The 17190-nt window shown below is 46.1% G+C and overlaps 1 protein-coding gene across 3 annotated transcripts in view; it reads right to left on the reverse strand.

Annotated features, from left to right (window-relative positions):
* Positions 1–17190, reverse strand: part of Ern1 (endoplasmic reticulum to nucleus signaling 1) — an 86207-nt gene that overhangs the window by 14163 nt on the left and 54854 nt on the right. For 2 of the 3 annotated variants that reach the window (XM_027946281.2, XM_071604052.1), the window contains 9 exons: positions 13832–13933; positions 12513–12774; positions 11003–11081; positions 9849–10014; positions 6520–6638; positions 3615–3803; positions 1787–2054; positions 1356–1446; positions 861–1050 (listed from right to left, as the gene is read on the reverse strand). In XM_027946281.2, the coding sequence (XP_027802082.2) occupies positions 861–1050; positions 1356–1446; positions 1787–2054; positions 3615–3803; positions 6520–6638; positions 9849–10014; positions 11003–11081; positions 12513–12774; positions 13832–13933 (1466 nt within the window). The remainder of the gene's footprint in view (positions 1–860; positions 1051–1355; positions 1447–1786; positions 2055–3614; positions 3804–6519; positions 6639–9848; positions 10015–11002; positions 11082–12512; positions 12775–13831; positions 13934–17190) is intronic. The other variant, XM_071604051.1, reaches the window with a different exon arrangement.

Below are 17190 nucleotides of genomic sequence, written 5' to 3' on the forward strand. Positions count from 1 at the left end.
AATAAAAAATAAAGAGTGTGAGGGACGGGGCTGGGACTGTGGCTCAGCAGTAGAGCAGTCGCCTAGCACGTGCGAGGTCCTGGGTTCGATCCTCAGCACCACATAAAAATGAATAAATAAAATAAAGGTATTGTGTACAATTAAAAAAATAAATATTAAAAAAAAAGAGTGAGGGATGTAGCTTAGAGGTAAAGCATCCCTGAGTTCAATCCCCAGTACCAATAAACGAACAAACAAATAAACACATACAACTGGAGTGACAAAAATATTCTACATTTGGTGTTTGTGGTTAAACGGATATATATATTTGTCAAAATGCATTAAACTATACATTTAAAAGGAGTACATTTCATTGTACTGTAATTTTTAAAAATTTTTTATTTGTTCTCTTTAGTTATACATGACCGTAGAATGCATTTTAACATACCGTACATGTGTGGAGTGGAACTTCTCAGTTTTGTTGTACACAATGGGGAGTATATGGTTGTGTATTCATATAAGAACACTTGAAAGTTATGTCTGATTCATTCTACTGTATTTCCTATTCCCTCCCTCTTCCTTCCTTTCATTTCCCTGTGTCTAATCCAAAGAACCTCTATTCTTCCCCCAACCTTCCCCCTTAATGTGAGTTAGCATCTGCGTATTAGAGAGAACATCTAGTCTTTGGTTTTTTGGGACTAACTTATTTCACTTAGCATGATAGTCTCCTATACTGCAATTTCAATCAGGTTCATAAAACACAATAACAAATTGGCAATCCCTAAAACAACATCCCAGTTGACAGGGGAAGGGAGGCTGTCCACAGGGGCCATGGCAAAGCTGTCAGTGGCCCTTTGCACCTAAAGGCCAGTCATACCCACCTCCTGCAGGGTGGCTGCACACAACTCAATGGCAATATATTGGAACTGCCGGTCCCTCTCCGTGCAGAAATAACGGATGACATTCGGGTGCTCATCTGATTCTCGCAGCAACTGGACCTCACGGTCTGCAAAGCTAAAACACTCGGGGAGGATCCTCTTCACGGCCACATCACGGTTGTCAAACATGCCCCTGTAGGACAAGGAGCAGCAGTTGTGTTTGACTGGTGCAAGCAGGCTATGGACACCAGATGAGACTTATGGACCCACAGTGTCCTCCTGTGACATAGAGGTCACCTTATCAGACTCACAGTCTGACCACTAGCAGCCCCATGGACATCACTTCTCTTTTAGTACACAAGCTTCATGGATGTGGGTCTCACCTGCCATGGTCACCACTTTGATCCTGTGGTGCCCTTGGAGCCTGACTCTCAGCCTGCAATTGACAGGCACTCACACACTTGGTAGGAAGGGCACAGGACCGGCCACTCTACTCACCGGTACACAATTGTGCCCTCAGCTCCATGGCCCAGGACATCCTTGGGACAGAAAGAAATTTTCCCAACTATCACCATGCTGGTTTCCTCATCTGGCACAAAAGGAGAAAAAGAAGAGATTGTTTTAAACAGTTCCACCTAAAGAATTTCAAAGCTAAAATGACTGCCAGCTTCCTGACCTCTAATTAAAGAGTTGGGATTTAAGAGGCTCCACACAAGGGCCAGCAGGGCTCACTGCCCATTTATGCCCAGGGCTACTGTCTCCTCCCCTGTATTGTTTCTTTGCATTATTGTGAACCTTCTAGAAATGGCCCTATATCATGTCATGGAGATAAGGTAAGCAGACTCTGCAGAAGGATGAGGTGTGCTCTACGGTCTCAGGTAGAATTCAACAGAAAGATAAAGCAGCACCAAAATGGCAACTGGCTTTACCTTCTTCGTCCTGCTCCAGGAAGGGGCCGGCACCAGCCTTGGAGACAGAGCTGCCAGAGTGCAGAGAGTGGTTGGAAGCCCTGGGGGAAGGGCTGGGGCTGCTGGTGCCTGAGCTCTCTGAGTAGGGGCCTGATGTGTCCAGGAGCTCGACGTCCTGGGTCAATTCTCCGGGAGGATGGAAGGGCAGCTGCTGTTGCTGCAAGAGCTGGATTTTCTCCAGTTCCTTTTGGAACTGCTGGTTCTGGAGCTGCTGCTGCTGATGCATGCTCTGCAAACAAACACATCCAGGTAGGTGTTGTGGTATTCCACAGGGAAGAAGTGGCTCCTCAAGGCAGGGGACCAGGTGTACTTTATGTGACCCTAGGCATGAGACCAGAGAGAAGCCACAGAGAGGCACAATCTGTCCAATGACTGGAGGTCGTTCTGCCAGTGCGACCCTTCCCAGTATGGCCATGCCCCAACCTTGGAGGGGCCAGTGGAGGTTGAATGGCTGCCAGGCAGAAGCGAGAGAGGAAGTTCTACCCTGGGTGAAGGATTGGCCCAGAGGAAGGGGCTTCTACTTAATCCTAGAATTCAGGAGTTTTATGGAAGTCTGGGAGTTGTTGCAAAGGTGACACTGAATGGGGAGGATGTTCTGAGGTGGGAGGCAATATGGTGCGTGGGGCGAGGCCAGTTCCCCACAGCTGTGAGCTTGATGGAGGTCAGCGCCTGGGTGGCCCACAGAAGGCAGCTAGGAAGCTGGGGCTTGGAACCTCACTGCCACCCGCCCCAGCCACATGGCTGTGGCAAGGCAGCATGGGGCTTCATCTATCATGCTGCCTCCCTGAACCCTCACTCCTCTCCAGCACCCTGAGAGGTTCACTCTAGCATCATTAGAAGAGGCAGTAATCTGTGATCACTCTTACTCGGCACAGGAGGATGACTACAGGAGCCGGGGTGCAGCCACAACCCACAGGTGAGTTTTCTAGCTCCCTTTCTCTTAACCTGGGGTTGAAGTCCTGGAAACACCATTTACTAGCTAAGCTCCCTGGAAGAAGGCTTAGGTTCCCAGAGCCTATTGACCTCAAAAACTATCAGGTGAATAGACTGTCCACAGAAAGCAAAGTGTGTGCAGGGTTTGCTGTCCCGGGCCCCCGAGAGCTGCCTGAGCACTGCTGCTCTGGGGAGGCAACACTTGATGCTCCATGGACTTGCTGGAGGGATCAAGGTCTCATCCCACCCGCTGCCCACTCAGTGGCAGAATTTTTGCTCAATTATTTCCAACTGAGAAGTCAAAGGAATCACCATGCCACCTTTTTTGCTCTCACTGACCTAACAGGCAATTTTCAAGGAAAGAAAGGGTTTTGTTTATTATCCCTGTTCTTAAAAAAGAAGGCATAATTAACTACTCAAAATGATCTGAGGGCAGGTTTATAAATCAGCTCTTACAATCTGTTTTTTAAAAACATTAAGATTTAGGTACAAAATTGTCCTTATCTAGAACACTAGCATCTCTAACTACAAAAAATTTTTTAAGATAAGCAAATATTGACTTTCTTTCTTTTGTGATACTGGGGGTTGAACCCAGCAGTGCTCTGCCACTGAGCTACACCCCCAGTCCCCTTTTTATTTTGAGTCAGGGTCTCACTAAGTTGCCTAGGTTGGGTCTTGAACTGATGATGAATAGCTGGGATTACAGATGTATACCACCACATCTGGTTAAAATATTGACTTTGAAATGTGAAAAGAAATGCATTGGCCATTTTTGTCTGATAAAGATAGATAGGTGGAGAACTGCAGGAATGGACTGGGCAGTGGGGTGGGGGTTGGGGGGAAGGCTGAGCTTTACCAGGGGGTAAGTGATGATGAAGGCTACCCAGCCAACCAGCAGGAAGGTGCTTAGGATGATGGTAGCCATGTCCTTGAGCATGGAGTCCACAGGAGCCTCAGGCTTGGCAGGGGCATGAGCCAACTTCTCTTCCACATCCTGAGACACAGTGGTTGGTGCATTTTCTGTCTGATCCACCAGGTTGATAACCTTGTGTAGGAGAGAATCACTATGTCATTGCAGAATTTCTGGCCAGATATAGGTGAGGTAAAAGATCAAGAGAATCCCTAGTTATAATAGGACCCTTCTCTAATGTGCTGGATTTTTTTTTCTGAGCTCATCAAAGTCACATCATCAGATAACTGTTGCTTCTTCCAAGGCAATGGCTCTGAAAGACCACATGTTTCTACAGTGATGTTACCATTGCTCAAAAACATATTTCAAAGCAAAATACTTTTGCAAGTGCCTTTAGACTCTGACATTATTTCTTTATCTGTGTGTGTGGTACTGGGGATGGAACCCAGAGCCCTATGCATTCTAGACAAGCACTCTACTACTGAACTACAGCCCCAGCCTCTTTTTAAATTTTTATTTTAACACAGGGTCTACTACATTGCTCAGACTGAACTCAAACTTGTGATCCTCCTGCCTCAGCCTTCAAGTTGCTGGGATTACAGGTGTGTCCCATCACATCTGACCTGATATTCTTTTGAAAATGTTCAATGAAGGCAAAAACTTCCTCCTCTGACCCTAGATTTGATATCTGGAAAAACTGAAATCATCTGTAACAACGTCTGGTGAAAAGCTGGCAGTCAATATGATGATACAATTTCACACTGAAAAGGAAAGCCTCCCCCTCCATGTGCCTATAAAGTAATGAAGCTGCCTGTTTCTTTGACCCTCCTTCCCTCCCTCCCTTCCTCCCTTCAGTGCTGAGATGAAGTTGCTTTCTTACACTGCTTATAAACTTTTGTTGTAACTCCAGAACTAAAATAATTTATTCAAGAATTCTACTATTTTCCCAAAGCTTTTAAGAAGCACCAGAAGTCTTTGTTAAAGAAAATTTTATTTAGAAAGTTCAAATCAGATAAAGCTCGAAGCTCCTCAGAATCCCTGAGAAATGTGCTGGTCGCCTCTCATAACACCTAGTACTCCAGGTACTTCCTCTTCTGTTTGCCCAACTAGATGAGCACACAGCCTCCCATCCCAGTGGGATTCCCTACCCAATGGCTGTGAGTCTCCCACACCATTCTCTCCCCTGCTGCTCCCTGGGCCCTCCCAGGCACTTCCGCTCTGCTCACACCTCCACCCAGTATCTCCCACTGTGCATGGGAAGTGTGGCAGCATGGTATGTAGCAGGCGGCTGAGGAATGTTTGCAGAGCATGTGACCAGCAACCATACTCATTTGGCTATATCTGCTTGAGAATGTTTGTTTAAGGAGTCAGCCTCATTACTGCCTGAGCGAGAGTATTTTGATGGATTTTAAAAGAACTGTGGCTAAAGATCAGATGGCTAAATATATAAGTCTGGACTGTGGTTACCTCTGGGTGTTACGTTAAGGGTATTGTCTTATTTTCTTCTTTACAGTTTTATTTCTAAGTGTTCAATAATGAATATGCACGACTTTAATAAGCTCTTAGGGCAATGTTATTCAAATCACTGCTTTAAGAATCAGTGTATTTCTCCAACCTGGCTGCCTCCAGAGGTGATGGATAAAGACACTGTGCCCTGAACTCTTAAGAGACCATGATCACCCTTTGCCTCTTGATAAAACCTAAGTCTCTCAAGTGAATCTGTTGTGGCCTTGGGCTCCACATCAGCAGCTGCTCTCATTCCTGACCCTCCCCTAGCCCAGGCACCTTCTCCATCACTGGGCCCCCATCGTAGGGCAGCAGCTGTGAGGTCCAAATGACTCAATAAGGACTTCAGCTGGCGGTGTGGGATCTCCTCCACAGAGCACCTGCTGTGTCCTCAGAAGGCTGACCTGCAGGGGCCAGAGCCATGGTCTCCCACACCTCTGGTTTCTGACTGGGTGAAGCCAACAGGGAGCACCAGCAGATAAGACAGAGGGGGGAGAACGAGGAGTTCTGCTGGGTTGAGCATCCCTCCATCACAGCTCTCAGCTCCTGGTCTGGGTTCCCTTCCACTCTCTCCCCTTCATGAGACCCCCGGTACTGTCCACACCTGTCTGAACAGCCCTGCCACTAATAAACTAGGGTAATTCTCAAATTACCCTAGTTTGTGTGGGCCATCTCTCTCAGCTGAGACCCTGACTAGCACACCCTGTCTCCACAGCCCACATCAGCACTTCAGGGCAGCTGCTACCTGAATAACCTCCCTGTGCCCGAGGTACCACTCTCCAGGTGCTCTGGGGCCCTGCCAGACCAAGCCTCTGCCACTTCAAGCAACCAAACCAGGCAACTGTCAGTAGTCTGACCTTGGCTTCATAAAACTTCAGGTCTCCCCTCTTCTCCAAGCCCTAACCCCTCCAACAGGCTTGTCTGAGACTTGGGAAGTGGTTCCCTTTTGCCCCTGGCTCATTTCCTTCAGCTCTTTCCCTGGCAGCCTTGGATCCAGTGGGGCCTGTCTCCCCACGGCCCAACTCTGGGCATCCCAGCCTCATTCCTACCCAGGCTCTCACCTCTGCTCTTCCCTTCCTTCCAGGACCTTCCTGCTCCCACCTATCACGCCAAGCCCACCCCATTCTTCCAGGCCTGCTCCCTCCTGGGCCTTTCTTGTACTTTCCTTCATGAATTACTTCCTACTCCTCCCCTACAGCCTTGAACAGTTTATCTCCTTTGCTATGGATTCTGGTGCGGTCCTCTCCCCTCCAGATAGACTGTGAGCTCTGAGGCAGGGCAAAGTCTACTGCCTTATCCCCCAACGCCTGGCAGGAGAGCCAGCAGCTGGCCACTCCTCACTTACGTCCTCAAAACTCTTTTTCTCAGAATCAGCAGGAATCACATTTTCCCGATGTTTGGGTAGATTGTTGGGAAATCTCTCCAGCATCTTGGTAGATGCAGACAGCGGGGTTTCATGGTGTCCTGCGAGAGGAAACAAACCTTGATTGAGAACAGTTTCCCAAGCAGTGGTGGCATTCAACACTAAACTCAGGCAACAGTCACCACCTGCTGAGGTGTTCCACAAGGCAAACCCTCACATCTACAAAGTGAGGAAAATGAGAGGCAGCAACCAAAAAAATTTCATCAAAACAGAAATGTCATTACTTGGTAGAATATAGTACTGTGGGTCTCACAGTGAGAATAAAGATGAGAGGGTTTGAGATGTTTGTGAAGTGTCCCAAAGTGAGGCCTGTGTGGGTTCCGTGCCCAGGTCACAGGTGAAGTGTTAGTGTAGTCCAAGGAGCTCTTCTTCCACGCTCTACCCAGCACCATCACTACCCAGCTCTCTTCTGAGCAGCACAGCTTCTCAGTGCACTGCCAGCCCCAGCCCCAGCTTCTGTCTGAGGACGTGGTGAGTCACTCATAAGACAGCAAGAGAGCACATCTGCCAGATGGATGTGGGGTGTCGCAGCTCTCTGAATGCCCACGTACCATTCTCCTCACAACTAGTTCATGACTATCTATCATTCAATACACATTTATTGAGCATTTGCTGGATTCAAATTACCATAAGAAAAGAGAGGTGACTAAAATAGGGACCTGGGATATCAAGTGGTTTGATAATCTACTTATCTCAAATTAAATGTCTCCAGTGTGGCCTAAAATGGCCAGGCTGCCTCCTCATCACGGCTGCCGGCTGTCAGGCTCTATTCTGTTTTCTCACTTGGATCACACCTCACCGATTCAGGTTTCTCTCACCTTACGACCTCTCCATTATTCTCCCAAACCCATCAGAAGCTGTGACACAAATGGGAGAAGAAAACTAGCAGGATCTAGTCTAGGCTGGGTGTTTCTTGACCTGGAAAATCCCCCTGCAGTCCTTCATCCAGCCTCCATCTCTTTAGGTCAGTTCTCCACCTACAGCCTAACATCATCTTGAAAGGAAACCCACTTTTGAACAATTACCAAGGATCCCTGAGACACGCCGGTGCTCAGGGGCAGGGTCTCCCACCTTGTGACTACCCACTTCAGACCCCTGGTATGCTCAGGAATCTGAATGTGAATAACTGCAGGTAACTGAGGCCACTGACAAGAGAACTACAGCTAAGAGAAATGAGGTGCCACACGCCACTCTGCTGCAGCATCCTATCTGCCCCTTTCCCCAATGCTCACACTTACTGCTCCCACCTGTCTACAGGACGCCTACCAAGAGGGTGCTATGGAAGTCCTAAGCCCAAACTCCCCACCTCTCCTACAGTTCTTAATAGTACCTGGCCTTTGTGATTTATTTATCTATCAGCATCAATTAGGTCCAGACTCCAACAAGCACATGGCCAGTCCCTGCCCTGGACCTCCGGCATCAGGCCCTCTAGGGCTGGTCCATGCCTCATTGACAAAGCTTTGGGTGATGCTGGGAGCACCACAGGTCAGGACCACTGTTTAGGGCAACCACAGACTATGCCTCTCAAGCTCATGAGGCTATTCTGTTTTTAAAATGAGCGTGAACTTAGGGTGTCTTTAATTTCTTTCACAAAAACCAAACTGAAGGAGATGTAAAGGGGTACACCACATGGCCCTACTCTGAAAGAAGATTGTCTGTACTCCCTCTGCCTTATTTAAAAATGACTACCTGTGGAGTTCCTCAGAGGGTACCTCAGAATTGTGAGATCCTTATTTAACTACTTCTTTATAATTTGTTAAGTCCTACTTTTCATTCTTGGACAAACCATTTTAAAGGGATCTAATTTTACAACTTAGCCATAAAGACCTTCCCCCATGTTTTTTTTGTATTCTCCTCAGTGTCACTTCTTCATCACTGGCAGGCAGTTCACGTACCCCTTAACTGGTACAGAAAACTGAAAAGCCTTTTAAGTTTAATGGACTCTGCTCAATTAGCTATTTTTTTTCCCACCATGGGTCCACTTAGGCATACATCCCAAATTACCTCTGTAAGAAAAGAGTAGAAATCTTTAGTTGTCTCCTTTGCCTATTATTTGTTAAAAACAATAAGGAAAAAAAAACAACAGATACAAGGAATCAGGAGGAAGACAAAACAGAGCTGGGCAACCTGTAAAGGGCACCTCAGGGCCCAGGCACACCAGGTTCCCCACCACAGCTCCTAGGCACACAGCTCCGTCTAGACCCACTGCCTGGTAGGTCATGATGCTTCCTAGGTATCGGGTCTCCCAGCTGTCCTCATCCCTGTGCCAGAGCTCTAGCTCTCACCTCTTTCTGCAGGTGCCAAGAGGAAGAGGATGGGGAGAAGAAGCCTTGTCAACTTCCATGGCATTCTGGCATCCCTACCAGCCTTCTGGCCTGCCCCACTGGGATTCATCCCTACCTTCGCCTGGGAGACAGCGCCATTTGGAGTGTGTCTTTGTGTGTGTGTATGTGTGTGTGAGAACGGGGAGAGGGAGAGAGAGAGAAGGAAAAATAAGAAGAGCAGCCGGGATTCAAGAAAACTCCATCTTGCTCTAATTACTTAGGATATTTTCTGGGAACACAAAGCCTCTCACCTGTCAACTCCACCTCTAACCCTATAACCTCTGGCAGGGCCTCCAGTTCAACCTCAGGACCATTAGTGATGACGGCAACAACGGAAAAATAAAGGAAAAGAGTGGGGCTTGGGGCAGCCTTTGACCTTGCATGGCTTTCAATTCTCCTGGTCCTAACCTCTTCTCTCCTGGCTCCCACACTCACATGAACTCCAAGCCAACTTCCCATAGAAATAGTCTCAGTTTTCTTAGTTATAAAACAGAAATAAGAGGATTCCTTATACAAGGTCACTGTGAGAAATAAGAAATAGACTTTTTTTTTTTTTTTTTTTTTTTGGTGTTGGGGACTGAACCCAGGGCTTTATACATGCAAGGCAAGCCCTCTACCAACTGAGCTATATCCCCAGCCCCAGAAATAGACATTTTTATGTCAGGTAATTACACAAAGTTTGTTACTATGAACCTGAATTTTGGAACACTATATAAACAATTTCTGAGAGCTCTCACCTCTTTGATAACCTGGCTATCCTGTTTAATCTCCCTGAGAGTAAAATATGTTCCAAGGTCTAAAGACCACCTTGAAGTGACAGAGCACAGTGCCTTCAGCCAGGAGCATTAGAAACCAGCAAGGCCAGCTTTTGCCCACCAGGAGGCAGTGTGCCATCAGCTAAGGCAGCCTCTGGAGACCAGCTCTTACCTATCAGGAGCCAGTAATTCCTCAAGTAGTTGAGCTTGTTCTTCCCTTTGAGTCCAGGGTCAAACTTGAGGTCTGTGCTGGGTGTGATCACACATTCCCCTTTGTCCCCAATGGTGACACCATCAGTCTGGGGGCCTTCCAGCAAAGGAAGAGTGCTGCCACGGGGCTGTGGAGACACGGCATGGTGAGCCCAGGAGCCCTTGAAGGAGAGCAGGTTCCCCAGGTCCCGCAGCATACCTCCCCGACCATTATCCTGAGCCTTGATAGATCTGCCATGCCTCCAGATGAGCCGTGTCTAGTATGGGGCTCTAGTGTAGGACACTCAGAGCAAGACACAGGGGCCTTAGGACCAGGCAAGGGAAGCTGCTTTCTCAGGACAGGACTGACACCCTTTCAGTTCTTAACCTGGGTTCTGAGGACCAGCCAGTGTGTTACAGGGCTCAAGAAGCAATGATGAGAAGCTCTAAGTGAAGGAGAATGAGTGGCTGTCTACTAGTCACAACAGATGCAACTCATGGAATCAATTCCATCTAGGTGCCCAGGTGGCTCCAGCACTGTCCTGCTCACACAAGCAGTGACCACATCGCTGGGAAGACAAGGTATACAACCAAAGAGCCCAGATACTGGAAGGGTCAGGGTGAGCCACTGGGATCATAATCCTCAGACATTCAAAGATAAGACTGCTCACAGCAGGCTAGTGAGGTCCACAGAGGCTTGGGGAGGTCACAAAGAATGTAAGGGATTTGAATTAGGGAAAAGGAAGAAGGAAGGGCATTTGAAGTGTGATGTCAGTCCCAATAAATGCTCAGATGAAAGATGAACAGGGAACTCTGGGCACCGGAGAGAAGCTGCACTTGGCTACACTAACAGGGTGCTGCAAGTACTTGGTGGTCCTGGCTTGAAGAGGGCCTGGACCGGGAGCTTAGATTTGAACACAAGAGCAACATGGAATAACCATGCTTCCGGCTTTAGGAGGCTGCTTCTGTTGCATATCTTGCTTTCAAAATAGAATATGGGATGTGCAGAAGCTGCTCTTGAAACTTTCAGCTCTGTGTCTCATGTTCATAACTAGCAGGATGTCCTATATAATTCAAAGTTGTTCTTTGTGGAAAAGGAACAAAAGGCTGCATCTGCGAGCCCCGCAGCAGACTCACCACAACAGCGACCCCCTCATGCACCATGGAGGGAGAGGCATAGAGGCTGGTGGAGTACTTCCCAACATACAGGGTGGGCCTGGGAGAAAAGACACATGTGTTCCAGTCATTTCATGTACAGATCCCACAAAAGAGGGTTTTTGGGAAAGCAGAGTCAACCCTGAATACTGCCCACAGGAACAGCCTCATTAGTCCTGGGCATGGAGGAGAGAGTTGGGTGTGAGGCAGGGGTGCCGTCAAGGAATCGGACAGCAGGACTTCAGGTTCCAGCTTCACGTGCTGCCTTCCAAAATACAGACAAGCTGCCAAAGGGTGAGCCTCAGTTTCCTCATCTGCAAAATGCCAGGGCTGGGCTACACATTGCTCAGTGCAAAGGACCGTATCTGATGACCAGTCAGCTTAGCACCCACTGCATAAGACTCTTGAATGATCCTGATCAGCGCATTTCCATACCACTACCCCCAGTGTTACCACCATGCTGTCTCGGGGCTTTTTAAGGATTCTAGAGGCTCAGCAGAGGCCTGGAGGAACAGTCAAATGCTCTCCTCCAGATGCCCAGAGCAAAGGGATTTGTAAGAACTTCCAGTCCCCTAGCTAGGCAGTCTGTCCTTGTCTGGGGCAGTGTGGAGGGGATGGGGCCATGGCTGATGGTGGTATCAATGTACAAAAGTGGGAGCTGCACCTCTAGATGCTCTGGCTACTACTGTCTACAGCCTTTGTGGGGCCAGTTATCTACTAAATCACCAAGCCTCTTTCAACAAACACCTTCCATAGGAGCAGTGTCTTACAATTTTGACAACACTTTCATGTACATTATCTTCTTTGATATTTCCCACAACTCTGTGAAGTGGGAAACTGAGGCTAGCCATAATTAAGTGACTTAGTGACAGGTTATTAGCAGGCTGGGATGGAAAACACAACCTATTGAGTCTTTGATATATCATACCACATTTTTTTCTTCTGCTTTTTAAAATGAACATAGCTTACAATAAAAATTTAGAAAATACATGAAGATAAAAAAAATAAATTTCTAGCCATGCACAGTGGTGCATGTCTATAATACTAGTGACTCAGGAGGCTTAGGTAGGAGGATTTAAGCCAGCCTTAGCAACTTTTATTTTTACTCAAAATAAAAAATAAAAAGGGCTGGGGATGTGGCTCAGTGGTCAAGCATCTCTGGGATTCAAACCCTGGTACCAAAAACAAATAAATAAATAATTTAGATTTCTTCTATTTCCACAAGAGACATTGCCAAATTGCACTGTAGTTATTTCAGCAGTTTCCTTCCATTTCTCACCCCAAATTTTGACTTAACATTCAAGAGCTCTGATGCATCCAGGGGTAACCCCTGGTATTTATATTCTGGAGTTTCTGATTGAGACAGTCTTGGCTCATGATGTTCCTCAGGGCCTTGGAGACATCTGTCTTGCCCCCTAGCCTCCTCCAATGTAGGGTACACTAAATGCCAGTGTCACAGCTGCCACCCTCCGCCCTGAGTTCCCTGACTCACGTCAGTTTGCTCTTGGCCTCCGTCTCTTTGGGGAACGGGTACTTCCACTTGGTGATGCGACCCACCTCCCCAGACATGAAGGTCAGGTAGCGTAGGGTCTCCACAGCGACATTGATGTGCATCACCTTCCTCAGACCCTCCCGCTGCCAGACGTAGAAGGCCACCACTGGAGAGGCATAGTTTTGAATCCACAGGACGTCCCCAGATTCGCTGTCCACAGTCACCACCAGTCCATCACCATTGGATACAAAGTGGGACATCTCTGTAAAGATCAAACAACAAAAGTACACTCAGTCTCACTCTATCCCACAACCACATCCTCTACTCTCTTGGCAAACTGCGGTCACTCACAGAAAACAAGACCTCTGAAATATTCTCAGAACAATTTATGGTTTCCATGAACTTGTTCAGGTTCCCTGATATCAAGACACTGAGGGATGCCTGCAGTATAAACCTAAGATAGGACCATTCCCCCAAAGACAATTTCTTCAGTCATGTTCTCTGCCATTCTATTTAATAAGTGAGTAAATACTAAGGAGAGAGGAGACAATAGAGCTGCCTATTAATCTGAAATTTTATAGCATTGTTTGAAATCCATAGATCAAGCTGCAAATCAGACTTATGAGCATCTCACTCACAAAGGAGCATTCAGAGAGAGAGATGAAAATATTCTAGGCAGAGTCATATTTTCGGATACTAAGGTTAAGATGATCAAATTGGTTTTCAGTTATCGTTTGAGTTGGAGGAGTGTACATTTAGAGAAATAACTAGGGGATGAGCCACAGTTAGAGTAGCCTTCTTGATGAGGCTGTTAATGACACATGCTGAGCCCCCAGTCCCCTGTACTGGATACTGAACCTGGGGGGTGCTTTACCACTGAGCTACAATCCAGCCCTTTTATTTTTTATTTTGAGACAGGGTCTCACTAAATTGCTGAGGCTGGCCTCAAACTTGCCATCCTCCTGCCTCAACGTTAAGAATAGCTGGGATTACAGGCATGTGTCACTGTGCCTGGCTTATGTGCTGATTTTTAATTATAGTGTCCATGGGCTTGTAAATTTCTTCTGTGACACACAGGGACTCAACAAGGTATGCCCTCCTTCCTCTTCATCTAAACTCACTACCATTCTACTTTGGTTCCCCTCAGACTTCTCACCCAGGCCCTGCCATATTGACTGGGACATTTTTACTACACGCCAACAGCAAGCCCAAAACCCAGTGATAAAGGGTATCTTAAAGGAAATCCTCTTTCTGGAGAGGTCATTTCCCATAGATGGAATGTGCCTGCCAACCTCATGCAGCCCACGAGGAGCACTTACTGTAGTCCATGTCGTCCTCGGGCAGTGAGGCTGCATAGTCAAAGTAGGTGGCATTCCAGCGGAGCTCGCGGGTTTTGGTATCATACATGGTGATGGTATATTCTAAAGAACACAGACCAGTCCACCATCACAAAGGGATCTAGCACCTACTTAAAGTGTTGACCTTATCTAGTTACAACAAACAAATCCTCCCTAAATTACATGTTAAAAAGACCAGGTTATCCATGTGGAACAAGAAAAGCAATGTGCAGGAGAACTATAGTCCCAGACACACGAGTGAACCAGCAGCATGTGTAGCAGAGACAAGTCACCCTTGCTGTGCCCTGTAACTACCAGCTCACAGAATCATAAGAAAGGTAACAGTTGTGTTTATCCACCCAGTTTTTGGGGTGATTTATTATGTAGCAATATTTATATGACATTAGAAATCATTACCTAGAAGGGGAATGATGCCACCATAAAACCCTAAAACATGTAACTTTGACTTGGGAAAGGTGAAGGCTGGAGGCTAATAAGAGGACTGTTAGTGGAGACTTGAAAAAGTGAAGAAACCATTTCTGGAACCTGAAAAGGGAAGACCCCAGCTTATGAGTTTCCATCAATGTGATACAATTAGTGAGACTACTGTTTATAGTAACTTGGAATGCACTCAGGGATCTGGCTGAGATTTCTAGGTAAAAGGCAGAAAATGCTGAAATATTTTTCTTAGCCATGTATGCTATACTGCAAGACAATGAGCTAAAGAAATCATTCAGCTTTTAAGCGAGAACATAGAGAAAAGAGAGGGTCTAGGACTGGCTCTCCAGCTAGAAAAGATGCCCAGTGTAAAAAAATAACCTCAATGGCCCAGGGTTGTGGTTCAGTGTTAGAGCGCTTGCCCAGCATGTGTGAGGAACTGGGTTCTCATAAAAAATAAAAACAAAAGAAAAGAAAAAAAATGACCTCAAGGCAAAGATTAAATCCAAAGCACTCACTAGCTATAAAAAATAGGGCCTCAGGTCAGGGTCAAAATCTAACTCAGAGTGAGTCTACTGAGACCCTTCCTTGAAACTTCAGGAAGATTTAAAGTAGTATCTCTCAGACCCTCTGTAAGGTAAGAAGGGGTATAAGAACCCTAAGAGTGTTGTGGTGCCGTAGCACTCTCACATTCCAAAGTAGGGATTCAAAGGCACAATTGTTATCCAATGGTATAGACTATAACTTGACACATGAGAAACCCACAAAGTTTTTAAAGGAGTAATATCACCATGGACTATAATGATCAGAGATAGTTAAAATGAAAGAAAGCCTCTGGACTCCCTACTTTCAATGAACAAAGAACAGATTGAGAAAGTTAAAATATAGCCATTTTTATGGAAAAGAAGGATTTCTTGAAAGACAGAACCAAGAGCAACTGAGAACAATATATTAATAAAACCAATCCTGGAGGGCAGAACTAGGCCCTAATCAAGGAAAATTCCCTGTCCCCCAGAGTAGGGGAACTTGAAAACATACCTGGCTGGATTTCAGAATTACTAAGGACCAGTATCTGCTATGTGCCTAGGTTTCCTTCCATTTTTGAAGGGGAATTATTACAACAGCTATCCTATCTCACCATTGTATGTTGGGTTGGGGGAAGGGGCAGGTGGGAGAGTAAGAGAACTTTTCTCTTTCCTTCACCTAATGAGAGGAGGCTCCTACTTTGACACAGACCCCATGATGTTGAATCTTCAGAATAATGCTGTGACTAGACTTTGGGGATCTTGGGAAGGGTGAGTAGATTCTGTAAGCAGAAGGGCTGTAAACTACTGTAGCCTGAGGGAGGACTACAGGGCAATATCTGAAGATCACCACCAACAATTCTTCCCAGGAGTATGCAAGTCACTCTTTCTATTTCTCCACCTTTGGCTCTGGACTGGCTTTGTGACTTCCTTTCACCAACAGAATGCAGTGGAAGTAAGGTTCTAGGACTTCTGAGCTCAGACCTTATAAGGCATTCCAACATCCATGTTTATCAAGTGGGAATCAAGCTGCCATGTTAAGAAGTCCAGGCTATTTTGTGGAGAAAAGTCACATGGAGGTGGACCAAGGTCCCAGACACAAGTGAGCCAGATGTAGAATAGAGATGACTGTCTTCACCCATCCCTTCCTGAATCCTCTACCCAGAAAGTCAGGAATAAAATGGAAACAATAGCTTTACACAGTAATGCATGTATACCTAATGCCAGAGCATAGCCCAACTCCCTTAAATGTCCCAGTTCTACCTGGAACTCCATGATTTTTATACCTGGGTAAAGCTGAGACCACTGTAAGGTTTTACCTGATGGAAAAGGTAAGCCAACAAATCCCAAGCAGTCACAACAGTAGAAAATTAGAACACCTGATTTTTATAGGGGGAGGGTTACAAGGCAGCAGCCTATGACCTCCCTCCTAAGACAGGTAAGGCCAGCCAGCTGCTACAGGGACCAAGATCGATTTCATTGATTTGTAGAAATACACTGTTTTCTGAAGCATCTGAGGAAGGTTCTGTCTCTTTCTTCAAAGCTTAGGTTGCCTGAATGTTTAGTCCTAAGTTTAGAGCTCAACTGAACATGAATTCATTCCAGGTTTTTAAATATTTTCATTTAATGACCTGCTTTACCTATTTTTTAAAAAAATATTATTGACATATAATAATTGTACATCTTATAAGATTGTAGGTTTTTGGTATAATATTTTTTGCTTCTAGATGTTTTCTTGAGTCTTCTTTTAGTTTTAACTTTTGTTCAATAATTTTCATGGTGATCCTGATGCATGTGAGGTATTGTACATATGAAAATGAGTAAGACGTTGCTCACCCATTCACTTGTTTAAATATCTGAGCACCTACTGTGCATCAGGGAGTATGTCTAGTGTGGAGATAGAGCCAAAATAAAGTCTTACCCTAGGAGAACTGATATTCTAGTGAGAGGGGCAGAAGACAAGCACATAAAACTTATAAATATATAATAACAAGCATTAAGAAGGTATAATAACAAGCATTAAGAAGGTGACTGAAAAAAGAGAAAACAGAAAATGGTGTGGTGAAGTGGGTGCTATTCATGAATGTAAAGGGACAATGACAGGGGTGTGATGGCTGCTATGACAGGCCTGTCAATTGCTACATGTGTCCCCAGAATGAGAGAGCTGAGTGGAGTGTCCCTGGGCAGGGTGGGAGCTTTGAGGCAGGGGAAAAGACTTCACAGAGAAGGGGACTCTTGAGCAGCTGTGGAGGAAGAAAGGACATCTACCATATAGGCAACACCAGGCATGCCTGGCAGAAGGGATACCCCATTCTGAGTCGTAAAGAATAGCACTGCTATTCTGAGAACTGCAGGTAGTTCACCCCAATTGGAAAATGT

This window comes from Marmota flaviventris, chromosome 17 (genome assembly GCF_047511675.1).
Source record: "Marmota flaviventris isolate mMarFla1 chromosome 17, mMarFla1.hap1, whole genome shotgun sequence".
NCBI classification, from domain to species: Eukaryota; Metazoa; Chordata; class Mammalia; order Rodentia; family Sciuridae; genus Marmota; species Marmota flaviventris.